This window comes from Penicillium subrubescens (genome assembly GCF_028828155.1).
Source record: "Penicillium subrubescens strain IBT 31985 chromosome Unknown utg000006l_segment0_segment0, whole genome shotgun sequence".
Taxonomy (NCBI): domain Eukaryota; kingdom Fungi; phylum Ascomycota; class Eurotiomycetes; order Eurotiales; family Aspergillaceae; genus Penicillium; species Penicillium subrubescens.
Window position 1 is genome coordinate 454,742 of NW_026643156.1, and position 26,727 is coordinate 481,468.

Sequence of the window (26,727 nt, forward strand, 5' to 3'; positions counted from 1 at the left end):
TCCCCATGATACCCCTCAGAGAATGTGTATTTGAGACGATTTGACTAAGCGTATCTCTAGAAAGAAAAAGACAACAACGTTAGGTACTGTATCCTAGAACAAATGTTATTGTGTTATGGACAAAATGGAATAGTGACTTACAACTACAGTATAATACTCTCGTGCCCAATCCACCTGTGTTTGAACTTTAGTTTGCGTTCGTACTTTCTGACATATCCGCCGCCCTCGGCAACTTTCATCCAGAAATACCGCTCCACCACACCAGGATATTTTTCCTTCATCAATCAATCAACTCTTTTGTCTGATCCCCATATCAATCGATCCTGTTTCCCCTATTCGTCAACGGTAAATACAAGCCAATATGGCCCGTGGTAGCTTTCACAACTTGTAATTGGAAACCTGGGCCGTGATCGATGGGGCCGAGCGGGCCGAGCCATCCGGTGATCGGCGTAATATCTTTATCGTAAAAATGACGGAAAGTGTGTTTTAAGCGACACCACCGTCGTGAAAGTTCCCCGATAGAGTCTAAGTATAATATCTGCAATATGTGCTTGCCTTGTATCCAGCGCCTATGGTGAACACGACCTCGGGGCTAGATATGTTTCACTCCACTTGGGATTGATATCTCCCGTCACCCCGAGACCACGTTCCACCCCTAGATATGTATATCTTTGACCTAGCATCTGCTTTAGGACAAAGGGCCGAGAGTTGCCTAATTCTAGGAGAGCTGCGGGTCGCTAGATATAGCGCCGTGGACAGTCTACTGACTATCGGCCTATCAGCGGCAGTAATGCGAATGAGAAAGTGATCTGCACACTTCGGCTGCTATGCCGTAGATTCCGAGAGAACCCACAATACAGTACTAGGGCCGCAAGCTGAACACACACCTAAACGGCCCCCAACCTTACAGTGGGTAATGTAGTGGACATAGCCACCAAAACACATTTTTGAGATAGCGGACCTTTGATTTTGCTCGAGGTTTATACATCCCTACAGAACAGTGAACATTCAGGGAACTGGTATCTTCAAAACTATAAAAGGGGCAGCGCTGTCCGTGGAATTTCAACTCCAGATCAGGGCTTCAAGATATTCAAGCAATGACCACCTTTCTGGACCGCATTCACGATATCGCTCGCTTCTGTTGTCTTGCCGGCCTTATTCTACTAAACGGAATTGCCTACTATGCTCCTACTCAAAGGCCTGTTGATGGCAGCCTGCTGCTTTTCAACTTCAGTGCAGGCCTCTACTTGGCCTTCATCTATCGATGGGCAGCCGGCACCAGACAGGTGGTTGCAAATTAGTCTCAACGAAACTACCACGGCAAGCACCAATCTTAGCACAAGGGGCATTGACACTGGTCTTGTGGAGAGGACTCCTGTCAGAGTTTGCGAGCGGATTATCAGCACTACTGCATCCTGTGTCGTGATCACCAACTTTGTGATTAGTATGGCAAAGTCTCTCGCTAGTACCATCAAGGAGCTATCCAATCAGGGTTCTTGCAGCACCATGCATGGCACCTACGAATCCTTGTCCTGGGTGTATTACTCCTCTGGCCGGAACTGCGACACCACAGCACAGCACGACACTATTGCAGGTGCCATTAAGAAATATCTTGCCGACACAAATGGCAACAAGCTTTGCGGTACCGAATGTCTCCGCATGGATCATGGAGGCACATGGGATGGATGGTTGAAGATTGGCCCGACAGCGTCATTCAAATCGAACGCATACTGTGGCCCATCATTGAGCTTTAGCAGTTGTCTATCGGGCGGCAACAATGACATTTGAGTCGGTGACGAGGCAGAGAGGCAGAGAGGCAGAGAGATAGGAATGGGAGAAGTCCGCTTTCAAAACATCTTGATGAGGGGCCAAGTCATGTGTATGAGATAATGTGATAAGGCAGAAAAGTTTGTAAACACCAAAAATCCAATCTTTTGGTTTTATCTTAACATACTAAGTCTATAAGACCGGAGATACTGAAGTGGCGAAGTCTCTAAAATCAAATTCTACTAGGACTGGATACACTGAGAGGGACAGCAAAGGAGAGAAAGAACTGGTCAGAGTGGGACATTCATCACATGGAGGCAAGCGCTGAATCTGTGAATTGCCTTTTTGAGCCAGGACTTCCTGAGAAGCAAGGGAAGAGGGAAGAAGCAACAGCTAACAGAGGCTAAAAGGGACAAATTCTCTAGTTTCACAGAGGCAGGCGACGGAAACCTCGATCTGAGGGGGGGAGAAATCTCCATCAGATCTAACCCTTAAGTTGTATATATCCAAGTCCTTACTATATAGGCGGCTAGGTAAGCGCTGGAAGTAGAATGGGCCGGTTTAGGTACTGTATGGTATTATTACAGTATTTTGGTCGGTCGAGGCCAGGACGACCGCGGTATTTACAAGTACGTTGATAGGAGGCGACGTGGTAGGTTCCTTAATTGTGGACTGAGTGGTGGTGCCTACACATTCAGGGGGGATACTTATCGGTCCAGGCCATACTCCTACCTTTTAACACAGGCATTTTATGCGGGTTGGTACAAGGCTCGCTATTCATTTACATTTAAATACGGATCATGTCGTTCATTTGGTGCCTATTTTAGGCCTAGTCTAACATGCAGTGTTTGGCTGATCACGCAAAATCGTAACTTAACTAGGTTAGTTAGTCAAATTGCGATGACTCACCAGGGGCTAAAACACCCAGAAGCAAAAATGGAAGGACATGCATGCAATCCCGAATCTATGGATATAATGCTTTCCTTAATTCAATCGCTTTGACAAAAATTACTGGACTGCAAGATAAACTATGGCGTCTGCATTCTCGACAGCCCAGCTGAGCAAATATCTTGAGTATCTCGCCCTTCCCGCTGAATATGATCAATTCATCCAAAACCCGCAGTCTTTCCCCAAGACTGTAGAAGGTCTAACGACTCTTTTCCGGGGTCAAATCACTCGTTTCCCATACGACAATTTGTCAGTACATTACTCAAACAATGAAGTCATCGAAATTCGTCCAGAAAGCATCTATGCCAAATTCATGGGATCGGCAGATTCACAGCCATCGAAGCGGGGAGGCTACTGTCTCGAGTGCAGTATCTTCTTCTACCACGCTCTGTTAGGCTTGGGATTTTCGGTCTATACAACAGGAGTGCGCAACCGGGCACGAATTGATGGTGTCCCTCAAGGTGAATTCAAGGGATGGTAAGATGCCCGCAAACTCCCACCCAAAAACCGTATTGACATTGACATAGGACACACATTGTGAATATCGTCCAACTTCCAACAGGGGATAAATATCACGTCGATGCCGCGTTCGGCGGAGATGGACCAACGCGACCGCTGAGACTTGTCTCAGAACAACCTATTCATAACCTCGGAACACAAGAAGTGCAATTAGTTTATGGAAATATGCCCAAGCAAACACGCCCAGAGCAAAAGCTTTGGATCTATCAGTACCGCAATGGGCCGACGAAGGAATGGAATTCCTTCTATGCGTTTGGAGAGTTCGAGTTTTTCCAAGACGACTACGAAGTGATGAATCGGTATACAAGCTGGGATGCCCGACACAAAGGGAATTTCTGGATTGTCAGGTTCATTCGAGGGGGAGAGACAGATGGTCTTCCTCTGCTGGATGGTGAGGGTGCTGTTGATGATGCAGAGGCGATCCCTATTGTTGGGAAAATTATGTATGTCAACGGTGTGGTGAAACTGAATATGGGAGGGAGAACAAGGGTGATTGATTCGTTCCAGAGCGATGAGGAGAAGTTTCGTGGTCTTCAGAGATGGTTTGGGATGAGCTTTGAATAGAGGCTTAGGTTGATCCGGTCCTAGAAAAGGTCGACCTGCCATGTGGTAGTTCTTGGAACGGCTAAAATCTGAGATCGAATCACAGAGCATGGCGCTCTTAGACCGGCGTACAGATGAAATCGAGCTATAGATGCCAAAATACTGTTCCTTGTGTCTAGTGAATGTGTACAATTATTGGGAACTCATTCAAGAATGAGTGTGCACGTGTCTCGTGGTCCACAATCGAGAAAACACGCCAGGGGACAGTGGTTTCGAAGACCATAGCGTTGTTGATGACACTACTGTATCAGCAAGACAAGTAATAGAGATTGTAAAATTCTATCTGAAAAAGATATCCAAGAATCTCTGCTCGAATCGATCCCCCATTCGTCGAGCTAGAGCCTTCGAGTACGAATGGTAGCTTGCACGCAGCATCTCTCGCCTCAACCCAGGGGTGAAGTAAGCAACAAAGTAACTTTCTGGTTTATCTTCAGGTACAATGACTCGGGCCGGACGGGCGCGATCAACGCGATCATGAAAATTCCTAGCATTGGCACCCCTTCGGGAAGCATTTGCACGGGAGTCCATCCAGTGGCCCCGAGCAGATCCGTCATGGTCGTCCATCCAGGACGTGACACTAGCAATGTTTTCAGCTTGCCTACGTCTAATGTGACGGTGCTCATGGCGTGATGGCAGTTCCCGTAGAGACCACTGATATTATATAGGTCAGTATATGAAGGTACATGGCTGGTTAGCCCAAGGGGTATACTCACGTATGACTCAATCGTTTGAATGGATGCATGGCTGCCTCGTCGCCGTTGCTGCTGGGAGGAGGAGGAGGAGGAGGAAGAAGAAGAGGAAGATGGAACAACGTGCGCTTGAACCCTTTGTGGTGGACTCGGATTTCTGGGTCTAGCTGTTCTTTGGTCCGTACCTCGGGTTGTGAGACAGCTGGATTGTTGGTTCATAGTCGGACGCCTGGACTGATACTGTCTGGCCGGGGGCGGTTCGCGGCGTTGGACGCTCGGTTGAGGCCAAGCTGTGGTGGTGGGGGCGCGGTACCGAGATTGATCTTGACGGGATCTAGCCGGCTCACGAGGCCTGCTTTGGATAAATGAAGCTATCCATTGAGGGCGAGGGGCTTGGCGACGCTGGTTGTTCTGGTTATTGGTAGAGTCACGCCGGTTGATCTCCAGATTGAGATTCAAGCGTTCTGAACATGGCTGGGGGAATCGGCGGTCAAACAAGCCGATAACTAAAACTAGTCAGGAGAAATAAATTTTAAATCCGAGGTAATTCACTCACCTCTACTCAGGATAGACCAGGTTGAGTGACTAGAGATGTGTCCAACTTCACTGGAGATTTGTCAACGAAAGGGAGGAAGCATAATCATCGAAGTGGCTGCGGTCAAAATGTTTGGGGTGAAAAGGCGGAAACATCGAGAAAGAAGGTCGCCACAGAGATCAGATGTCTAGCCGGCCAGACAACCTCAGAAGGCAGCGGAAACGATGCAATTGATATCAAACTTTCCGCGGATCTCGCACCATTCAAATCTATCCTCTACTCTCCTTCCTCTGACCTTGACCGACTTTACTCGTGATATCTCAAACCATAATCCTCCCCTTCTTCTACCATCATCGCCAATTTTCGCCGAATATTTTAACCAGAGCTCAGCTTCACAATGGTCCTCAGCTGTGGAATATACAAGACTGAGGTGAGCCAAGAGGGGGACTTAACCTGTCACATCTCCCTTTGAATACGATCGGAAGTGAAGAGAGGCAGCTCTGAGCGATCCTGCTAGACATGTTACAGGGAGATCCTCACGCCCGGCCACCTTCGGCTGCAAGACGAATCCACAGAATTTCCCTCCGGTGCGTGGGAAATGAGTCGAGCTCCGGCAGGTCCGGATACTTCCTGCAGAGACTCTGGGAAGTCATCATTGGTTTGGTGGAGCTGATTCCCCACGCGCATGAAGCTCATAACACAATGATAAGCCTCATTATGGAGCTGCAAAATTACCGGAGGGCGAAAATTGGATCTTGAATGTGACTGCGGCTTTTTGAAAAGTTTGAATGCTTTGCCTTGCTGACCAAGTCAAAACAGGGGATCTTGAATATGCCATGGAGACATTTACACGGTCTGAATTCATGCATGGAAGATTATCATCGATATGAGGATTACATCTCAGCTCAGCATACCATCCCCAAAACTGACCCGGTTGCTCTCTACACAGACGAAGGAATCTACGGCCGCGTTGTTGATGCCGAAGATGTTGAGAGCTGGACGAACCTACACGCATTCACAGCCAAACTATTCGGCTTGGGACTCATTCACTGGAAGTACATTGGAACTCTGATCTTCCACGATGCCCTCGAGCAAACCAGTACTGGCCAATATCAGGAGGCCATTATCCAGGCCATGGCTCAATGGGTTCGTCATGCTGGAGAGGCCATGTCCCTCATATTGCGCCGCCAGGAAGCTGCGGCCAAATTCAAAGGCGCTGACACAACGGGTAAATTGTGCTTGGGCTCGGCTAGCTTCTGTGCAGGACGATGGCTTTTCTAGATCAAACGAGCCTTTCAACTAAGCTATGAAGTCCCTATGAACCTCCGATCACTGGCTCTCGATGTCGCTCACCAGGTGGTGGATGTCTCCATTTTGGGCGCTGCGAAGTTAACGGATGATTGGAGGGCCAATCTAGAAATCAGACAGGTTATCTGCAGACATGTCGCGTTGGCTGAAAGGATGATGTCTTTAATTGCTGAAATGGTACAAGATGGAGAAGATGGTACAGGATGGAGGAAATGGTACAGAATGGAGGGAATGTGGACCAGTCCAGCTGGTCAAAATCATCAGTGGACCTGCCAAAATTTTGACAGCATTCTCAATCCCTAGTCTTGGAAGAGAACTGTGAACAGCCCGAAATTCGATGTGACTGAAACACAATCTAGAAAGAATTTGGAGGATTTCAGGTCATTTCATTCTGGGATTCGATTGCCAGATGACCATACTCAAAGTTCGTCATACTCATTTCATATTGCTATTGTACTTAGATATTCAAAGTGACCCTCAGATTCGTCAAATCCATTTCATCGATCAATCATACACAACTCAAAAACCAGCGTCATCACAATTGACAGCAGGCAAAGCCATTACCACCTGGGCAAACGGGGTCTGCGTATAATACGTCAGTTTATGTTAAACCAACCTAGGTTGGGTAAGGGGATCTCATTTACCAGAGAGAACACTCCCGCATACACCAGGATCATTCCAGCGACAGCCCGTGTCGCCACCAACGTTTGGGCAGGGGTTGATCACACAGGCCATGACATTGGCTGGGTCAGAGGGGCAAGGGTAATTTCCAGGGCTGCCTGTGTATGGCTGACCACCATATTGACCGCTGCAGACGTCTTGGTCCAGACAGATACAGTCCGCGCCCCAGTTGTTAGAGCAACGACCTCCCACGGCAGCCATAGCTGATGGAGCTAGAGAGAGCAAGAACGAGATATAGAATGATTTCATCTTGGTTGAGGATTGGAGAAAGAGCCAATTGCTGAGTGTCCGTTCGGAAAAAGGCTGGCGAAATAAGAACCAAGTGTGAAGAGCAAGAGATCTTTCCTTACCATAGATATTCCTAGAGAACCCCTAATCTATAAACAGACAAGCAGATCATTTTCCATATAAGGATCTGCAAGGGAAGGTTTGCGATCTCGTATTCAGTGCGATACAAAATCAAGCAACATTTGACATTTAGGCTGGATTGCTACCTAAAACATTAAGCTGAGCTTAGACCCAGAGCTGAAATGTAACCTAGCAAACTATGTGTATTAATAGCCTAGGCTGCGATGAACTACCTAAAGTTTAGAATTCTATAGTGCGGTTGAAACTGCATAGCTGTGAATCATCTACTGCCCGCACATCAGGTGACCTCGTAATGTTGAGTCTGCACGACTCTCACAACATTTCCCCTCCCTAAAATTCCCTCACGGTCAGCATTCTTCTTCGTATCAGTCCTCAAAACTACCCACCGACTGGGTTCATGACCGCCGGCTGGTTACATTCAGCTGTGTAAAATGAATCGCCGCAAAGTTACCGTCGACGGCATATCAGCCTGTGGGAAAACACGCCTCATCGCAGCCCTCTCCGAATACGCAACAGCTCACTATCACGGCAAAGTCAAGCCTCAAGAATACTTTTCTGGCGAACCCAGCCCTATCACGTCAATTGAAATCCAAAGTCCCGAGTCTGGGTTGATTGATTTTTGGGAAAACTCGTATTCAACGTATGGAAGGCTCACGCCGCTCGCATATCCAAAGACAACCCTCGTATTGTTTTGCTTCGCTCTCGAGTACGTGGATGACACTCGGTGGGAAGTTGAGAATAGAGTGGATTATTTGATTTCCAAAAAATCGCCCAAGGGTAAAGATGCTTCTCTTATTCTAGTTGGGTGTCGGAATGATCTGCGAAAGAAGCAGGAAGATGCGAGATCCACGAAGACCTTGACGAAAGCTTCTGAACAGCTCCGGCAGTATGCGAAGAAGAATCGTTTGGCTGGCTACTTCGAATGTTCTGCGGAAACCGACGAGAATATTGCAGAACTTCTTCGAACTGTCGTTGGGATACTTTTTCTCGGGGATACCGGGGACTCGACTCGAAAGCACCGGAAGATTGGATCCTCGAAGTGCATCGTGCTATAAGTGAACGGTGTACTTCGGCGATACGTAATGAGCCAACGGATCAATGAGTCTAATTATTGCCTGAGGCGAGGAACAGTAAATGCTAGTCATACGCAGATGTATATAGCCTCATCTAAGTATATACAAGATCAGCCTTTGAGGCTCACACTAGAAGAAGGCTCAACCGACTGGGTCGGTGCACTTGATGCCACCTCAACCTCCACATTAGGCAGTGCCCATATCATGCCAGGATAACAGTCACTGATGACCTTGACATTAACCCGAGTGACCCCACCAGTAGTCAGTGACAAAGACTCAGCCAAGGGACCGGCAGGGAACTTGACAATCGAGCGGACATTAAGTGTGCCATTGTCTCCGCGGGCTTTGCCATGAGAGCCTCCGCCGCGACTGGAACCAGCACCAGCACCCCCGCGAGACTTGTAGTCACCGTTCTGCCTGGAAGATGGCCATGAAATTCGTTTCAGACCGAGCAACTCGCCATCCGATCCATCTGGACGAGCACTGCAGACGATGAGGAAGTAACCCTCAGTTTGTGGCTTCGGGAACTTAGGGGCGTAGATGCGGTGATCCGCATTTGCAGATGGGTTGCGACGAGTGATAGAGACACTTAATCCCTTCGCAGTGATACCATTGACAAGGACAGAAAGATTCGGCAGGTAAGGAGCCGCTTTGGTGAATCCAGGATGAAGATTGAATTTCTTCGCCAAATCGAAGAAGGCAGACTTGGGCTGCGAAGACAGTTTGGCAAGCGAAGATGGAAGCCCGCGAGGCGGCTTTTCGACTGGAATGCCAGGCAGAATAGACAGTGGATGATCCTCTGGCCAACGGGCAGACTTGATGCACTGCAGAAGAGTGACAAACATTTCGCACGCGGGAATATATCCAAGCTCAGCCATGACATCGATAGAGGCCTGGATAATACGAATACCCTGATCCAGAACGGATGTTTGGTCACCGACGTAATCGGAGATGGGGAGGTCGATGCGAGACATATACGCTTGTAGCAATAGGAAGGCCTTGACGTGGGGATCCCACATTGGGATATCACCCATAGACTCAGTGGACAGTGGCAGATTCTGAGCCAACTCAGCGTTGATGAGATCTTCATTGTGGCGGACGGGCAGCTCGTCGAATTCGGTGGCAGAACACATCCAGCTTAGAACATCTTGGAAGGTAGGCTCACGCTTTGCATGGGACATCAAGTACCGAATGGTCTTGTGTGAGAGGTAGTAGTAACTCATGATCTTGCCGAAGGGGGTAGAATCGACTTCGCCAGTGGCAGAATTCACGAGCACACAGGACGACTCGGCCAAGTCATTGAGCGACTTGTCAACTAGATCAATCATGAACTCTTGAGCGGTAGCCTGAGCTGCCATCGTGTTCTGTTCTTCGGCGGAAATCTCAAGGCCATAGTAAGATGGGTTCTTGTGGAGACGGCGGAAGAAGAATGTCCAGGTCAAATAATCAAGCGCATCTTGCTTCGTCCCGATCGTTCCAGCAGAAACTTCGGCACCCAAATGGTTGTCCAAGACCTTGTGGAGCGTAGACTCGACTGGGAAGCCAGTGTGCAGGAAATGCTTGTAGAAGGCCTTCTTCGAGTCTTGAGTGAAAATACGGGCAATACCAGAGTTGTCGAATTGCGGACGACCGGCACGACCAAGCATTTGGAGAACATCAGTCAAATCCATGTCGCGGTAGCCCTCGATCTTGGCGTCGAAGAACTGGGTGCCCTTGACCACAACAAGGTGAGCTGGAAGATTGACACCCCATGCAAGAGTACTGGTTGCAACCAGAATCTGGATCTTGTTGTTTGCAAAAAGCTCCTCGGCCAACTGTCGATCAGACTCCACCAGACCTGCATGATGCAGGCCAATGCCAAAGTTGAGAGATTCTCGTAGGGCATCGTCCTTGACGCGCGCAAGGTTCAACTCAAGATCATCTTCAGACATTCGGACAAAGCGGCGAGGATTGTCTTCCATACCACAGTAGTTGATCAGATCCTTGGCAGTAAGACGGGTCTGTCGACGAGATGCAACAAAGACGATCACCGGTTTCTCAGGAGAGTGGTTCTTGATGGCCAAGAATGTAGGACGGTTCATGGATTGCATCAGAGGACAGAAGCCTCGCTGCTCGGGGAATCCATCAATGAAAATCTCGAGAGGGACTGGACGGACGGAGTGGCGGAAGTTGTATAGTCCCTCCTTGACACCAAGCCAATTGGCAAGATCACTGGCATTGGCACAGGCAGTGGACATACCCATGAGTCTGACAGAGCCCTTGGACTGGGAGGCAATGTAGTTCATACGAGACACAATAATTTCCAGAATAGGACCACGGTCACCTCCCAGGAGATGGATCTCGTCGATGATCACAAGGCTGACCTTGCGCACGTAATCTCTGGTCTGCCAACTACGAGAGATACCGTCCCACTTCTCAGGAGTCGTAATGATGATATCTGCATCTCGAATGGTGCGCGTATCCGGGGTGTTGTCACCGGTCAACTCCACAAGCTTCAGACCCATCGCACCCGTTAGGCGTTTACGCCAATCTTGGACACGCTCGCGCACCAGGGCCTTCATTGGGGCGATGTACACAACCTTGGATCCGGGCTTCTCGCGGAATGCCCACCACATTGCCAGCTCAGCGGCCACGGTCTTTCCACTACCGGTGGGCGATCCAAGAAGGACATTGGCTGAAGTGTGATATAGCAGATGGAAGATCTGAGTCTGCATAGGGTTGAAGAACTGGAACCGCTGGCCATAGACTTCCTCCAGGATTGGATTCTGAAGAGCAGAGATGGGGAGCGGCTGCAGGTTCAGCAGATCGGTGTATACACTTTCCGTGTCTGGGCGAATCAAATGCTGGAAAGACACAGGGCTGACGGTCTCTGCACCCAGCCAGCGATCAGAGATAATGCGAACGTAGATCTGGCTCGGCAGGGGATCAGATAATGGAATGGTGAAGTTGAGCTCGTGGTCATGGTAAAGCTTCTTGCGGCTGAGGATGAAATACTCATGATGATATATCTCCGAAGTCTCGGAGTTCTCGACCCAGACCCAGAAGGACTCAGAAGCTCCATGATGGCGGTCATTCCAACTAAACTCGGGGTATATGGAAAGGCGAATGCGAAGGACATCGCGGTTGAGAGGCGCAATCTCCGTCTCGACGCTGAGCGTAGGGAAATTGTCCAAGAGCTTCGTAAGAACCTTGCCCATCTTTTGATTATGAACAAGCTGTCCAATCTCAGTCGGTTCCATCTCCCGCATCGACTCAATGGATGATGTGGGCAGCCTTTCATCGAGGTTCCTCAGAACAGGTTGTGGTAAATCAAATTGGTGGAATGGATGATCGAAAGGCCAAATCTGCTTCTCAATTGACTTGCACAAAGACAGCAGAACCTGGCATTGGTATCCCCAACGTCGGTTCAGGGCGATCATGAACAGCGCACGACAGATACGAGCCGCATTCTGTGCAACGTAGCCCATATCGGAAACTAGAGCGAAGTCTTCGATCCTAGCACGAGAAATGTAGGATTGGAGCAAGATGTTAGTCTTTGCATGTGGGGTGTCGTTTCCTCCTTCGACCTCGGTCTGGATGACTTCATCCCTGAGGCGTTGCAGTTCCTTCGATTCACTTTCGCGGGACTGAATGTTGTCGAATTCACCACTCAAACTGATCATCCTTAGCACATCAGCTTCGCCCGACCGGGGACGCATCTGATCGTTGAAAATTTCAATGCTTGTTTGCAACACGTAATATTGACTCGCGATGCGACCGACATCCTTGGCCTTGAGGTCCTCGGTTTTCTCATTGAAGATGATCATCTGGCTCTTTTGAAGAGTCTGCGCAGCTTGGATAATCAACTGCCGGCGTCTTTGCACCAGCATCGGGTCATCACGAAGCTCGGCATACTCAATGCCATAATTTCGAGGCTCGCGTTTCATGCGAACAAACAGGTATGAATAGCCCAGCCACTGTACTGCTTCGGAGACAGAGGTTACAGTTCCCAAGGAAATCTCGGCATTTAGATTATCAACGAGTCGGCTCGAGAATTTTGACTCGATCGGCTGCTGTGCAGTGACGGCAGACAGATAATGTTGCAGCTTGTCATGGGTGGTGCAGATGAAGCCAATACCGGTATCCTGGAACTGTGGGCGACCAGCACGACCAAAGATCTGCAGCACATCGAGAATGCTGAGGTCAACGAATTTACCCTCCTGGGGGTTGTACAGCTGGGTTCCCTTGATGACTACCGCGGCAGCCGGCAAGTTAACACCCCATGCGAGTGTAGCTGTACAGCAGAGGACCTTGATCAAGCCTTGAGAGAACATGCGTTCCATGAGGTTCCGGTCGCTGCGACTCATACCAGCGTGATGTGTTCCAAAGCCGCTAGCAAAGAGATCGCGAAGCTCACGGGCACGCGCATGTTTCATATCCCGTAGAGCATTGGAGTAATCCTCGTGATCATGACAGCTGAACAGATCCTCGCACCCATCTTCCGCAGCCATTTGCTTCAACATCCGAGCAGTCATAACCGTATCCTTGCGCGAATGCACGAAAACCATGACTTGATGCCCTCTCTCCACCATGTCGCGAACCTTTTCAAAGGCAACCGTGTCAATGTTCTCCCTGGATTGTTTAGATCCGGGCTTGCCCTTGACTCCGATGAAGTGCTGCTCCAAAGGCACTGGACGGAAGGATGAGTCAAAGAAGAACAAGCCAGCCATCTTGTTGACTTTGAGGAAATCTGCCACGTCGACATAGTTTGGAAGTGTGGCGGAAAGACCGACGATACGGATCAACGACTGGGTACTCTCGACCTGACGTTGAGTTCGGGCGACCAGCGATTCAATAACGGCACCACGCTCATCATGAAGCATGTGGACTTCGTCAATGATGAGCAACCGCACCTTCTGCACAAGCTCTGTGTCTCCAGTGCTCTTGCGAGTCACCACATCCCATTTTTCAGGGGTGGTGACAATGATTTGAGTCTCGACGATTTCCCGCTTGGTTAGCTGCATATCACCAGTAAGTTCGCGAACTTGGATTCCAAGCCAAGCTAGGCGCTTTCCCAGCTTCTCAGTGACTTCCGCAGCCAGGGCCTTCATGGGAGCAACATAGACAATCTTGAAATCGTCCACTTGGACGGTGAACTCGGTCGCGTCCGGTTGCTCCAGCGGATTGGGTGAGGTGTTCTTCCCAACCGCATTGAGAATGGTAAGCATAGCGGCGTCCGTTTTACCAGCACCGGTAGGCGCACAGATGAGCATGTTCTCGTTTGTCTTGTAGGCAACTTCGTACAGCAAGCTCTGCATGCGGTTCAGAGCCTTGTAGCCACTGAATGTTCCTCGGCAGAGACCATCCAACCCAGCAATTTCCACCAGCTTCTGGTTCGGTCGCACTGCTCCGACACTAGAGGCTGGAATTTCGAACTCCGTATATTTCGGCTCCTCGATTTCTCTGCTTCCAACAGGCAGACCGTATTTCCTCCCGTTGGCAGAGAGAAGGTTACCAGACGTATGGAGCTTGAACACATGCGGGTAGTGAGGCTCAGATCGAGTTTGTGCCGCCAGCAAAGGAGCATTCTTATGCTGGAAGTCACGCTCCCGTAGAGCCTGCTCACGTTCTGCTCGAGTTTGAAGTCTTCCTGCGGCAAGTCCGTCTGTTTGGGCCTCCACTCGCTGAGGCTTGTCCGATAGTATTTCCTCCCGATGCGCAATAAGCTCAATGACCAGGTCTAAGTCATCGAATCCAACAATTTCGGCGAGGGCCATTTGCAGCTCCGCATCGTCACTATCGGTCGCCAAAGCCGCAATAATCTGCTGGGATAGCTCCGCTGCATCCATATGAGGGTTCCTCATGGCAACATCGAGACATTTGTTTTCCAACCAACTCCGATCGTAGGCCGTGATTTGAGGCGCGGGAATTTCGTTCACTTCGTGATAGTCATCTAGACCGCTATCCGTCTCGTCATCGGAGCTGATAATATCCCAGACATCGTCCACCGTTCCGGGGGAGGAGTACTCGTCGTCGAGATCCAGTTCCATGTCGCTGCCATAGCTGATCGAATCGCGGGGGAGGTCTTTCGGGAGCTTCAGGTCGGCGATGGCTTGGCGCATCGCAGCCAGTTGAGCGAGCCATTGCGACTCGGTTGCTGCTATATTATCCATGCTGTTGAATGATTTGGAATTCTCTCAGATATGAAAGGAAATGAAGGAAAGGAAGAGAGGTTGGAAAACTGGCGGGGTTTAAGACATAGGCTAACTAACGGGGTCCCAAGAAGGCAATAGGGCTCCGCTGCAGGGCTCGACCGGCCGGTTGGGCGGTGTGGGTTCTGCTGCCTCAGGCCGCCATTGCGGAGACCCTGTGCCATCATCGCGGCTATCGGGAGTTGGCCCTCCAGCGCACCCCGATTCCCGACCTCCTTTAACACGACCACGCGCAGCTGACGCTTTGAACGATAATCTTTCCGCCTAGAGCCTTGACACCCAAGGTTTTACGATACTTAACACCTTTGCCTGTCCCCATCTCCCACGCTCACCATCCACCGTTCTTTGTGCGAGCTTCTCGACCTTCCCCGCCACCATGAAGGTTCTCTATATGGGCGTATGTATCTTCGTCGAAATGATTACCCTGTCGGGTGATTTGAGGCTATGGACTTATCTCTTGCTTCTATGATAGGTTCTCCGGAACGATACTCAGCCTGCGCTCCAGCTATGCGGAGAGAAGGACCTTACCAGGTAGGTGTTTACTGCCGGTCGCCTACTTCTAATGATCATGCAAACTAACTGCTCATAGCTTCTCTCGATTCACTCGTCAAAAGTATGCCTATAGATATCTTCGAAGCCCATCTGTTTCCGTTGTTAACCACCACGATATCATAGCTATGAGGAGTTCATGATGCTTTTCACCAAGACGGTCGCAGAGCGAACGAAGCCCGGGCAGCGCCAGGACATTGAGGAGAAGTCATACACCTTCCACGCCTACGGTCGCACCGAAGGTGTCGCCGGTGTTATCGTCACCGATGGCGAGTACCCCGCGCTCGTTGCGCACCAGCTTCTGTCCAAGATTGTCGACGAGTTCCTCGCCAAGCACCCTCGCACATCCTTCTCCGACCCCTCCCTCCGCGAGAACGCATGCCCGCTGCCACAGCTGAAGGAGTATATTGTCAAATACCAGGACCCCAGTCAGGCCGACAGCATCATGAAGATTCAGCAAGAGCTGGATGAGACTAAGATTGTGCTGCACAAGACTGTACGTCATTCGGCTGGTTATAAACATCATGCTTTCCTATATGACTATACACATTGAGGTCCCATGCTGATCCTTATATAGATTGAGAGTGTGTTGGAGCGTGGTGAGAAGATCGACTCGTTGGTCGCCAAAAGTGATGGTCTGTCCGCCCAGAGTAAGATGTTCTATACCCAGGTATGTTTTCTACATCAAAGACCTAGACTCCATCTGCTAATACCATTCTAGGCCAAGAAGCAGAACTCTTGCTGCGTTGTTATGTAGATTGTCATACGCTGGAGTTCGATGCGATAGCGATTGTGTTTTTCTCTTGGGTTCGAATTTATTCATGTAATCAAACCTCGAAGCTATGCATTTGATGATTTTGTGTAATTCTTTGGATCAGCTGCTGCCTATGCGCTCCTTGTCTTTCTTCTTCTTCATTCTCTTGCCCCTCGACAAGGCGGGTGATTCGTTTGAAATCAGAACAACATGCGAGGTTCTTTCGTAGCCCGGCTGATGGCCTTGGGAGTGGCCTCGGCAACAGGAGTCACTGCAGCAAGCGATGCATATTACGATTCTTCCTTGAACTTCCGACCGGACAATGTGACCATGAATGGTCTATACCATTCGGTTGCATCCTGAGTTTCTCAAAGTGTCTTGCTTCAAAAATCCATTGCTGACGTTTTCTAGATACTACAATGGTTCTACGACCATCGAGATTCAGCCCTTCAGCGGCATCGCTGCGCAGGAGCAAGGGAGTGACGCCACATGGTGCCCAAATTTGAAGGGAAAGACATTCGACATTAAACACGACACCATCCTGGCTCTCACGGAGCAGCAAATACAATATTGGCAACAATCCCCTGAGCGCTTTTCTGACCTTGTGGGATGTGGATTTCAATTTTAGCTCGCTGAACGCGAGCGAGCAAATCAAGTAAATGCCTTGGGACTGGGGGCTGTTCTCTTCTTTGTGAGTTGACAGGTTCATTGGCTATTATATTTAATAACTTGGTCTACATACCTGCCTATTCCTGGAATTCCTCTTTCACGGAACACGATGACTTCAACCTCACTCTTGCAGAAACTAACAAAGCGCCCTACAACGTCTCGAGTACCTTTACCCAATACGGAAGCGAAGCCACCTTTGAGACAACTTACCCCATACAGTTCAACATGACATCCTGCAATGGAACGAAGGACATCGATTGGACGGCTTACATGATTTCCAACTACTACTGGCCCGGTATGGGCTCAAACGTTTCTTACCCAGACCCAACTCTCGACGTTGTGTTCGACAGCAAGACAGCTAAGCTCACCCTCAATGCTTACATCCAAGCTGTTCAGGGCTGTGATGAGAGTCCCAAGAATCAAAACTTTTGCGATGGGGAAGTCATTGTCGAGGCTAAGATGACAATTACCCTCGATGGAACCATCGATTCTTATCATTCCGACGAGCTCAATACGGATAGGTCCAAGCCTGCTTGGACCAGAACTGTTGGCGTCAACAACGTTACTAAGCCTGGTGGAACCAGTACTACTAGCAGCGGCAGTAGTGACAAGAAGAATGGCTCGAGCGGTTGTCAATACCCAGGCGCATTCCCGCTTGTCGGCAGTTTTGTCGCACTTCTGTTTTCTCTGTACATTTAGGTGAACAGAGTTTATGTATTAATCAACGCTTCTCTGAGGCAATAATTGTGAGATCGAGAAGCACTCATCTCTGAAAGCAAAGCAATAAAACAACATGTATGACCATCCTATAGCTCATAAACCAATTTCTTCCCACGAACAGCCCCCTTCCGAACTTCGGAGACCCCTTCAAGAGCGCCAACAAGCCCCCCTTTACGAATCTCAATAGGCATGGGCTGTAACATTTTGTTTTGAAGAAATTCCTCGACACGCCGATAAAATGCGACCATAAACTCTTTGTCACTTGCTGACGCCTCCCACGTTCGCTTCAGTCCTATTTCCTCTTTCACCATGGTGAAGCGTCTTCCAAAGCATGTATACACAATATTCCAGAGACTGTGGATGTCGGCAGATGGTGGAAGGGAATTTGGGCGTGGTGGTTCCTCTGGTGGTATCATCAGTCCTGCATATATCAATGACGGAGGCAGTTCTGATGCATGCCGGGGCACAGAGAAGCATTTATAACAGAAAGCAGCCGTTTGAGTACTCGCAATACAGTCGAGAATCGAGTACAGGCCGTCTTTCTGCACTAGTGATCTGATGGTCTCGGTAGCGCTGGGGTTACGGTAATCAATGACCTCATCAGCTCCCAGCGATCGGAGCCAGGAGGTATGTTGCTGTGAGCAGGTTGTGATCACCTTGAGTCCTGAGCTTTGGGCATTAAGCATACGAAATTGGTTAGATGGGATTGAAGCGACTCACAGTTTCGCTAATTGTATCGCAATGCTTCCGGTCGCGGTGCTTCCGCCATATATCAGAACAGTCTCGTTGGACGGTTTTGCATCGCAGGCTGGCAGCGGCAGAGAAAGCCACTGATAAAGCGCCTGGGCAGCGGTACTGACCCCCATGCCTAATGTTGAAGCTTCTGCAAATGATAGATGATCCGGTAGGCGCATCAAAAGGTCAGCATCTGCCAGTAGATACTCCCGAAAGGAACCATTCGCATAGTTGGCAGCATGACCTAGAATCAGATTCTCGTTAATATCAGTAAGAGGCTGGGAGCAGAAGACATACAGGCATGTACAAATCCAGCTACTCGGTCCCCGATCTTCCAAATCTCGCATTTAGCTCCAACTTCGACAACTTCACCAGCAAAGTCAAAGCCCATTCCCGCACCCGGTCTCCCGAAATAGTCCAGTGCCATCCAATCAGGGGTATTCAGTGCTATGGCTCGTACTCTGATCAAGACTTGACCTGGGTCAGGCGCTGGAATTGCCAAGTTGTGCTCAATTTGAGCTTTTCCGATGCCAGTCATAATGATTCCGGACTGGATCTTGATTTGTGCCATGGTGATTGTAATTCAATGAGAAGAGAAACGGTAGTATAGGGAGGCAAGCCGAAGACCGTTGATTGCTTTGACAAGATGAACTTCGGTACCGGTTTTTTGCTCGGCCCTTTAAATAAAGCAATACCTTGTGCCTGTACGAATTTTCGCCAGATGGATTACAGTCAGCCGGCCCGATCAGCGAACATGACTGGCATCGGGAACAGGCTATCATAGTCTATCTCTCCGGAACGGGGGATTCGTCATTGATTTCCGGACCCGAACATTTTCGACTACTTTGTGCTTAGCTTATTTCAGGACTGAGTATCGGGTGGCAAGAAAGAGAGGATTTCCCTTGTCAATTAGCCAGAAGGATCAATAATCAAGACTGGATGACTTTGTTTCGCGCAGCTTTTGTGTTGCACGGCTGTGCCAGGAATCCGGTGATAGCCTATTGATAGACAGCCTACCCCATCAGATAACCCGCGTCGCTCAACCAAGGATACCACGAGCGAGTGACAGTCACTCACGAAGGGGCCCATTTTCAAGACTGGTACAGAAATTCTCGTAGGCTATTCGGATTCGTCGGCTCTACGAAACACTGGAGTTCGTATTGAGCTCAGTACAGCCATGTTCAGAGACCCATCCAGCTATAAATTCGAGGCAAATTCCAACCACCATGGAACTGTACACAACACCAACATTCAAGCTTGCCAACACTGCCAATTACGAATAACTTGAGGCTATACTCAAGATGGAAGAGCCAACATATGATGCCAGGTGAGTGAACAAGCTCTTATCATCTGCATGCAAGCTAATGACATACCCAGCCGTCCGATGCCGGACATCAACATCATCTACCAATACAAACTTGCGAATTGCCCCGGCAAAAGCATCGTTGGCTTGCGTGTGGAATTTCCACCAAAAGGGTCAACTCCGCCTCACAGGCATGGCGGCAGCTCAGTGTCCGCATATGTTTTCAGCGGTACGCTGTTGAACAAGATGAACAATGATCCGATGAAGGTCATCAAGGCTGGAGAGACTTGGTTTGAGGCGCCGGGTTGCCACCACCGTATCAGCGACAATGCGAGCAAGACTGAGCCTGCGACCTTGATTGCTACTCTAGTTCTGGACACTGATGTTTTGGAGCGCGATGGCATGGGTGCGCTTATTCAGATTGATGAAGAATATCGTTGATATCTCTAAATAGCCATCAATATGAAGCAGATTCCTTGGTGACTTCTTTGCATAGCTTATTGTTTGAAATAATAAATCAAATGCTTGCCAGGTATCTCAAAGGACCAGCTGCTAGGTCGGTTCTGTGCCACCTGTAATGCTCGAATCAAAAAATGCACAAAAATCAAAGTCCGGCCCGGGTAAAAATGCAAGTGAGGACAGATCAACCGATGGTGTAAAAAACGATTGATCCATCACTGGTTCGCGTGCTGCCGGCGTTTTATCCATCAAGCACAGTATTTCCCGGGCAATGATACCGATCTCCCGGTATGTTCGTTTTCCCAGTATCCAGTGGTCACTCAAGCGTTTCAATGTTCCCGTAGTAAGCCGTATCTTCTCCCGACATCGTGTGCGTTTTGCCCCCTGAAGGACGAATCGACAAGCTGAGAGATGTGCAATGGTAACATTGGCTAGCATGCAGATGATGAATGGTGAGTGGGTGTTGATATTCGTAGGAAGGGTAAGAATGTAATCGAGTTTGTCAATAGCTGCAAGGCATTTCATGGTGTGCAATTGGCGCTCGGCCGAATTGCTGCAATTGAAGGCATCCGTTGGCGCCAGTGGAGCGCAACGGGATACGGATTCGATAGTACTATAAGCAAGTGATGACATTGGCCGATGAATCTCGACAGTGTACCTAAATGGAATCAGTCATAGTTGTTGATGCCAAAGCTTCAGTGGTATGACAACTGACGTATGCATGATGAACTCTGCTTTAAACATTACTTCATCAACAGTGCCGTCAGGACGCAAAATAGTTCTCTTGGAATTAGGGAGAAGTGAATGCCAAGCGGTAACACTTGTATCAGCGTTTGAGCACATGGAAGAGTACAACTGGACATCAGACGTGGCTCCGGGAGACAATGCTTGATCGATTCCCCTCGTCAATCCAATGAGTTCCGCATAGGACGAGAAGCCCACTTCATCATCGGAGAAGAATTCACGGTTATCATATTCTTGGAGACATCTAGGCCTCGGAATAGTCTATGGATTTAATGTCAATTCTCTCGCCTCAGATTCTGAAATAGTATATTTTCACTCACACCTGAAGCGTAATCAAGCTCTTCGCAAGGAAGATCAATGGTTATTTCGATGTGACTACAACGAAATGGAAATTTATGTGTACTGCCAGCAATGTGTGCGTCGGTAATGTAGATTTGCCACCAAGTCCGCCGCCAGCTTTCGGCTAAGATTGGGTCATTTTTGTGATTTTCCTGGGCAAATTCTCGTCGATTCATCCCAAGCTCCAATGCCAGCCGGATGGCTTCATCAAGGAGTTCGACGCCAGTATCTGGCTCGTTGCACCAGTAGATGGCGATTGAGTAGAGGAGCACAGCTTGCACATCGAACCCCGTGATGGAGCGTGTCCTGCTCCGAATACTTGCCAGGTATATCTCTATATCCTGGTGCAGCGGTTTGGAAGGTATTGAAGTTGCGAACAGAGAGCCGATGTAATCCAAAACAAGTAGTAGTGGCTGAATTGCGCTTTCCTTGGAGTAAATATTCAAAAATTGACGAGGGAGAACACACGGATGAGCTGCATGGAAAAATTCGTAATACAGGCCCAGCAGAACCGAATCAGAAGTTCGTCGCGGCAGATCTGCATTATTTTCGGACAGGGTGAGGGTTGGCGGAAGATCGAAACATCCCTGGCTGTCGAAGGTAGGTGCCGGGGAACGGTCCGACATGGTTGTCGTTGAAGATTCTTGTGTTTGTTTTGGCCTTGGATTCCCCCGGCGTCGCGATGCATGGTAAGTACATTCTTTCTTATCGACTGTGCAGCGGCTGCAGGCTGGCATTTTGCCATCGCAGCGTAGATGCTTGTAACGGCACGGTGCGCATGCGAGCGAGGAACGAGTGGCTCGCGTATGTGGCTGGGCACTTTGGCCCTCCGCCTCAGCCATCAATAAAAGATCTTACACTGGGCCTGACCTACTTGGGTCCAACTTCCAGGATCATAAAGCTGTTATGAAATTAAGTAGCAAAGAAAATACAATGAACTTACTTCATTGCAGGTCGTTCTAATAGAATACAAGGCCAGGTAAAGTGGGCCCTTCCGGCACGGACAAACTTTACTCCAGATAGCCTATCCGCATCCACAAAATCTTGGCGCTTCCACTCCATGATTCATTCCATCGACGAATACCTTGAAGACTTTAAGGTGAAATTCTCCGAGACAAGCCGCGGAAAAAACATCGCAGGATATATATCATCAACATATAAAATTGCCAACCTCATTTCAGGGTGTTTCTAGGTACTCACTCTCAAGGGTTGTTCTAGTACAGCCAACTATATATACTAATTCCTGCAGTGAAGGGAATTAACCTTGAAAGAGCCTCACCTCCTTCAGCCTTTTATTTCCAAGACCACTTCCTGGAGAACAATACGAGCTCCATCACAACTTCCTGGTTAGATACTGGATCTCGATTGTTTTCTAATCAATAATATTATTGGGGACTTGCAAAGAATCCGACGAGAGTCACTGAAACAGGGCGCACTGTACTCCCACAGATCTTTTCAACATACAAAACCCTCTGAAAGCTCTTGATCGCGTATTTGAGAACCTGGTTCCGAATTTAATTAAGAGAATAGAATTCATTGACTTGAAACTTGTACTAGAATTGGCATAACGAGTGGTAAATAGGATTCTACGGTCTTGCGTCCTGATTCGCAGTGACCATATCCTTCTCCAGGACAACATCACTCCTCCACTGCTTAAATGATCGCGTGGGAAGTTTCAGCGCAAACATGCGATCAATCTCCATAGGAGAACGACCCTTCATTTCAGGAACGGTGAGCCAAGTTGCGACCATTCCGACCGCTGCGAATCCTGCCATCACAAATCCTGTCTTTGCTCTCAAGTTTCCTTTGTCTGCGTTATAGATATACGGCAAGATGATAGAAAACACTCCAGACGCAATTCCACTCACAAACCAGCCAATACCTTGGGACTTGGCACGGAGTTGTAGTGACGAGGTTTCGGCTGCGACGACGTGAGATGCGGGCCAAATTCCTAGGCCACAAACCATGGTGACGATCATCATGGTCACAGCAGTGTACCTGGTATGTGATTAGAAATGTTTGAATAAAAGCTTGAATATCTTTAGCATTGGGGACTCACCAGATGGTCACCACACCTGCGAAGCATCCCGCAATGCCCATTGCGAGCCATAGAACCACAGATGTGCCGAGAGTTGCAAGGCAAAGGAACCTTCTTCCGAAACCATTCAGCGCCCACAAGCTGACAACGTTGGCAATCAGGCCGAGCCCAATTCCAAGAATCAAAAATATCAAACTATTTGAAGACCCCATGCCGACAATTTGCATAAAGTAGGATGCGTTCGCGAGTAGCTGCAGGCCGAAGAGCTGAGGAAGCGCGCTGGCAAATGCAACGATCAGCGTTCTCCTTTTGTGAATGCCCTTGAAACAATCCATGTAAGTCTGTGTCTTCCTCTCCTCCTCTTCGACCAAGATCGATGTGCGTATCTCATCAACAATGGCTGCCGAGTCGATGTGCGCAGTATCGAGTCGTTTTTGTGCTTTCAGCGCTTTGTCCAATCTTCCCCTTCTAACTAGCCACGTCGGGCTTTCAGGGAGTAGTGCAGCCAGTACAAACGGGACTGCTGAAAAAGGCCACTGGGATGCGAAACAGATCCGATAGCTTGTTGCGTCCTTGTGCTTGAGAGATGTGTAGACCACGATGGACCCGATTAGTTGACCCAACAGGGTGAAAATTGGCAGGAAGGCAATGATCGGTCCTCGCAACAGCACTGGCAAAACCTCCGACATATAGGTCTGGACGACACAGAGGAGTATGCCAATACAAATACCCTGGAACAACTTGCCAGCCAAGAATAAACCTCTTCGAGAGTCCATATCGTCGGGTAGATCTGCCACATAGCACATGGCGACTGCGATGGCTGAGAGGAAGCTTCCTGTCGCGAGTGCCAGGCGGCGCCCCCCACGATCCTGGAAATGTCCACCGAAGATGGCTCCGATCATCATTCCGATCGGACTAGCCGCGTTCCACAACGATAACCACATCGATGGTATAATGTATTTCGCACCAAGTCGCTCTCCAAAGCGATGCCTTTGGATGGTCAGACGAGGCCCTTTCCACAATGAAGGTGCAAACTTACTGGAACGCTGGCATCGCTGAGACAGTTCCCACGATAACTAGATCATATCCATACAGCAAGATGGCAGAGCTCAGGGCCAGGTTGTACGCGATGACTCTGGGCCATTTCTTCATCGATTTCCATAGAGGAACATGAACCGCCTGGGAATCGTCGTTTGTATTTGCGGGCGATACATGCTCGATAAAGTCCTCAGTTGGTTTCATACCAGTGCCCTGCATGATGGAAAGTGAATCACAATAGGGATAATGCCCTACGAGGTGAAAACGACCTGGGTTCACAGCGATAATATAAGATCGCCATTGCAGCACGGACATTGAGGGGTGGTTAGTACCACCGAGGCTCTTGTGAGATGTAACATGAGCTTGGACGGGCCGTGATTCAAACACTATCTCTAAGCGAGAACCAAGATTAAAGTCCAAGGCCAAAGGAAATAGACTTCATCAAATAGAAAACGCCATGACAGATTCTTTGCATCTGGTTTTGCAACTGATTTGCCGACGGAGCCAATCACTATCCTAGCAGGCGGCTCACCCCGCACGAATGCCATGGCTGCCAAGTGATCGGCTACTTGTTCAAGATGTCTCAGGATAAGGAAGAGGCGATGAGCTCAACTTCTCCTCGAATTGCGGGGGCCGCTAGTGGAGGTTTGCGGGGCTGGGTCCCGCTTCGGACTCCAGATTTGCAGCTGGGACGCCACTGAGTGTGTCAGTTTATTTCTCGCGATATCACGCGACTTTGGAAGAAGAGTTGGAAGATTGTTTGACTGAAAGCACGGATCTAGGCCTTATGCAACACAGATCAATATCGGGATGAGAATCGCGATTTTGTGTGGGGTAAGTGAGCTTAGGAACCTGAGAGATGTTTTCATGATGAAATCAGTATCTCAGACAGAGTCACCGAATGGTCGAAAATTCTCTCTCACAGATAACAGGACCCATCATAATTCCTTTTTAGTATGAAGAAATAGACGTACCCTGACCCTACGATATAATCGTAAGAAATAAATAAATTATCTTCCATCATTTTCTCACCCTGATTATCAACTATACTCGGTATGATTTTCTGATGCTGTCAAGGGGCCGTTTCCGACCGCAGTCTTTCCTCCTTTCTTTGCTCCAGCCTCTCCAGGCCATCCCTCAGATTTCCAATCTCCTCATCTAGTTCAGATATCGTTGCAAGACGGTACTTGAGTGTCAAAATCGCAGCAGAGATTAGAAGCAGACCAATCGATACTAGGTAAGACCACTGTCCTACTTGTCGGGGACTTTCTTGCGCAGGTCCATCATTGTATATAGTCCACTCTGCCCAAGCCACAAAGGCAATGATAGTGAAGGGACTGATGATCATGCTAAAGACAAGGCCGAAAAGAATTGCAAAATCTGCCGAGACGCGCATGGAAGCTTTGAGGAATATCAAGCTGAAAAAAGGGCGTAGACGACCCCACAGCGATATTTTGACATGGCTGGAGAGACCTGCCTCTTTGTATTCTGATTGCTCCTCGGCTTTTGATCGGGCATTTTTTAGTTCTTCCTTGAAACTGTTCCAAATATTCTTCCTTTCTTTCCAGATAACGACAATCCGAGCAGAGGGAATGCGCGATCGGTACGGAAGAAACTTGAAGGTCAAGTGAACCAAATTTAACACAAGACAAAGTACGATCAGGCTGTAGATATACCTTCTCGAGTACACAAGCTTGTTCCAGAATTTGTTTGGATTCGCAAGCTCCGAATCTTTGCTCGCGACCCAAGATTCCAGTGATGTCGACTGGCGAAGGGCTTGGGTGGAGTTCAAGCAAGGGTTGAAACAGATATCTCCGAGAAGATTCCATCGAGTTATGTTAGAGAATGTTTCCCACACACTTTCATTCCATGTTGACGTTCTCCAAGATGATTGCCAGCCATCGCTGTACGTTTGATCATAAGGAGGGAGACCAGGGTAGCAGAACATATATTGCGTGGGGGTATTGGACTTCCTGGTTGCGTTGACCAGGGCACAGATTGAACCCGCGAGCATCAAGAGGTTCCAGAGATAGAATAAGACATTTCGGGCTCTTTGATGGGTCAGGATGCGAGACCAGCATTGTAGAGGCAAGAAGACAAGGTACCCTGTCACTACAATGGCAAGTACCGCATCGCCATCCATCTCGAGCGAAGCAGGCTGAATCATGACTTGAGTTGTCTCTGTAATCAATTGGGGAAAGTCGTTCAATAGGGTTGTGTTATAAGAGATGAATGGAATAGTGACTGGTGCCGGCTCTGGTTTAGACTGTGGACTAGCCACTAGGATGAATGCCTCAATGGCGGCCGTGCCAGCATATGTGGCAGCAGCTCCCAGAAAGACATCGGCGAGCCATCCTGTCCATCGAGTCACACAACTTGCGATCAAGAGAGCGTAGAAGAGGTATCGCGGACAAGAGTTGTAGATGGTGCTGATTTCGTACAAACACAGCGCCTCTTGGGCGACGAATAAAGGCCCGCTGGAGCTCATGGAGAACCGTGTCCCATGCGCGGGGGGTTGTTAGCCCGATCGAGGGTCACAGGCGCGATTTTTCCTAAATAAAACTGGCGAAAGTTGATACAGAGAACTCATTCAAACGCTAGCTCTTTTCTTTATTCTTGTCGCGTGGTTTTTTTTTTCTTGAGTCACTTGCTGTTGCCTTGAGTGGGGCCAAGGCGAGGAAGGCTTTGGTCCTGAC

At 48.9% G+C, this 26,727-nt stretch overlaps 14 protein-coding genes across 14 annotated transcripts; 7 read left to right on the forward strand and 7 right to left on the reverse strand.

The window, feature by feature from the left end:
* Positions 1-1,182: 1,182 nt before the first annotated feature.
* Positions 1,183-1,788, forward strand: N7473_008701 (uncharacterized protein; the record flags this gene model as incomplete). The annotated part of the gene is made up of 1 exon (XM_057154641.1): positions 1,183-1,788. The coding sequence occupies one exon, from the start codon at positions 1,183-1,185 to the stop codon at positions 1,786-1,788; it is 606 nt and encodes a 201-aa protein (XP_057005771.1).
* Positions 1,789-2,797: 1,009 nt separating this feature from the next.
* N7473_008702 (uncharacterized protein) lies at positions 2,798-3,798 on the forward strand (the record flags this gene model as incomplete). Its single annotated transcript, XM_057154642.1, has 2 exons — positions 2,798-3,192; positions 3,243-3,798. 2 exons carry the CDS (start codon positions 2,798-2,800, stop codon positions 3,796-3,798), a joined length of 951 nt encoding a protein of 316 aa, XP_057005772.1.
* A 422-nt stretch (positions 3,799-4,220) lies between these two features.
* Positions 4,221-4,579, reverse strand: N7473_008703 (uncharacterized protein; the record flags this gene model as incomplete). The annotated part of the gene is made up of 2 exons (XM_057154643.1): positions 4,221-4,488; positions 4,551-4,579. 2 exons carry the CDS (start codon positions 4,577-4,579, stop codon positions 4,221-4,223), a joined length of 297 nt encoding a protein of 98 aa, XP_057005773.1.
* Positions 4,580-5,892: 1,313 nt separating this feature from the next.
* Positions 5,893-6,342, forward strand: N7473_008704 (uncharacterized protein; the record flags this gene model as incomplete). The annotated part of the gene is made up of 1 exon (XM_057154644.1): positions 5,893-6,342. One exon carries the CDS (start codon positions 5,893-5,895, stop codon positions 6,340-6,342), a length of 450 nt encoding a protein of 149 aa, XP_057005774.1.
* Positions 6,343-7,005: 663 nt separating this feature from the next.
* Positions 7,006-7,251, reverse strand: N7473_008705 (uncharacterized protein; the record flags this gene model as incomplete). The annotated part of the gene is made up of 1 exon (XM_057154645.1): positions 7,006-7,251. One exon carries the CDS (start codon positions 7,249-7,251, stop codon positions 7,006-7,008), a length of 246 nt encoding a protein of 81 aa, XP_057005775.1.
* Positions 7,252-7,850: 599 nt separating this feature from the next.
* Positions 7,851-8,474, forward strand: N7473_008706 (uncharacterized protein; the record flags this gene model as incomplete). Its single annotated transcript, XM_057154646.1, has 1 exon — positions 7,851-8,474. The coding sequence occupies one exon, from the start codon at positions 7,851-7,853 to the stop codon at positions 8,472-8,474; it is 624 nt and encodes a 207-aa protein (XP_057005776.1).
* A 128-nt stretch (positions 8,475-8,602) lies between these two features.
* On the reverse strand, positions 8,603-14,644 carry N7473_008707 (RNA helicase SLH1; the record flags this gene model as incomplete). Its single annotated transcript, XM_057154647.1, has 1 exon — positions 8,603-14,644. The coding sequence occupies one exon, from the start codon at positions 14,642-14,644 to the stop codon at positions 8,603-8,605; it is 6,042 nt and encodes a 2,013-aa protein (XP_057005777.1).
* A 235-nt stretch (positions 14,645-14,879) lies between these two features.
* N7473_008708 (palmitoyltransferase YKT6) lies at positions 14,880-16,158 on the forward strand. The gene is made up of 6 exons (XM_057154648.1): positions 14,880-15,080; positions 15,156-15,214; positions 15,273-15,296; positions 15,359-15,728; positions 15,810-15,902; positions 15,954-16,158. The coding sequence occupies exons 1-6, from the start codon at positions 15,060-15,062 to the stop codon at positions 15,987-15,989; spliced, it is 603 nt and encodes a 200-aa protein (XP_057005778.1). The 5' UTR covers positions 14,880-15,059; the 3' UTR covers positions 15,990-16,158.
* Positions 16,159-16,880: 722 nt separating this feature from the next.
* N7473_008709 (uncharacterized protein) lies at positions 16,881-17,354 on the forward strand (the record flags this gene model as incomplete). Its single annotated transcript, XM_057154649.1, has 1 exon — positions 16,881-17,354. One exon carries the CDS (start codon positions 16,881-16,883, stop codon positions 17,352-17,354), a length of 474 nt encoding a protein of 157 aa, XP_057005779.1.
* A 107-nt stretch (positions 17,355-17,461) lies between these two features.
* On the reverse strand, positions 17,462-18,681 carry N7473_008710 (zinc-binding alcohol dehydrogenase family protein; the record flags this gene model as incomplete). Its single annotated transcript, XM_057154650.1, has 3 exons — positions 17,462-18,044; positions 18,096-18,354; positions 18,408-18,681. The coding sequence occupies 3 exons, from the start codon at positions 18,679-18,681 to the stop codon at positions 17,462-17,464; spliced, it is 1,116 nt and encodes a 371-aa protein (XP_057005780.1).
* Positions 18,682-19,411: 730 nt separating this feature from the next.
* N7473_008711 (cupin domain-containing protein) lies at positions 19,412-19,854 on the forward strand (the record flags this gene model as incomplete). The annotated part of the gene is made up of 2 exons (XM_057154651.1): positions 19,412-19,437; positions 19,488-19,854. The coding sequence occupies 2 exons, from the start codon at positions 19,412-19,414 to the stop codon at positions 19,852-19,854; spliced, it is 393 nt and encodes a 130-aa protein (XP_057005781.1).
* A 111-nt stretch (positions 19,855-19,965) lies between these two features.
* On the reverse strand, positions 19,966-21,797 carry N7473_008712 (putative C6 transcription factor; the record flags this gene model as incomplete). Its single annotated transcript, XM_057154652.1, has 3 exons — positions 19,966-20,530; positions 20,588-20,877; positions 20,937-21,797. The coding sequence occupies 3 exons, from the start codon at positions 21,795-21,797 to the stop codon at positions 19,966-19,968; spliced, it is 1,716 nt and encodes a 571-aa protein (XP_057005782.1).
* A 744-nt stretch (positions 21,798-22,541) lies between these two features.
* Positions 22,542-24,250, reverse strand: N7473_008713 (uncharacterized protein; the record flags this gene model as incomplete). The annotated part of the gene is made up of 3 exons (XM_057154653.1): positions 22,542-22,953; positions 23,015-23,983; positions 24,033-24,250. The coding sequence occupies 3 exons, from the start codon at positions 24,248-24,250 to the stop codon at positions 22,542-22,544; spliced, it is 1,599 nt and encodes a 532-aa protein (XP_057005783.1).
* Positions 24,251-25,103: 853 nt separating this feature from the next.
* N7473_008714 (uncharacterized protein) lies at positions 25,104-26,519 on the reverse strand (the record flags this gene model as incomplete). Its single annotated transcript, XM_057154654.1, has 1 exon — positions 25,104-26,519. One exon carries the CDS (start codon positions 26,517-26,519, stop codon positions 25,104-25,106), a length of 1,416 nt encoding a protein of 471 aa, XP_057005784.1.
* Between the last annotated feature and the right edge of the window lie 208 nt (positions 26,520-26,727).

Bases quoted from the DNA above. Each gene is read 5' to 3' on its own strand.
- N7473_008708 (XM_057154648.1), top strand. From the start codon at position 15,060: ATGAAGGTTCTCTATATGGGC. The intron at 15,729-15,809 runs GTACGTCATTCG...ATCCTTATATAG, and splicing joins AGATTGTGCTGCACAAGACT to ATTGAGAGTGTGTTGGAGCG. The intron at 15,903-15,953 runs GTATGTTTTCTA...ATACCATTCTAG, and splicing joins GTAAGATGTTCTATACCCAG to GCCAAGAAGCAGAACTCTTG.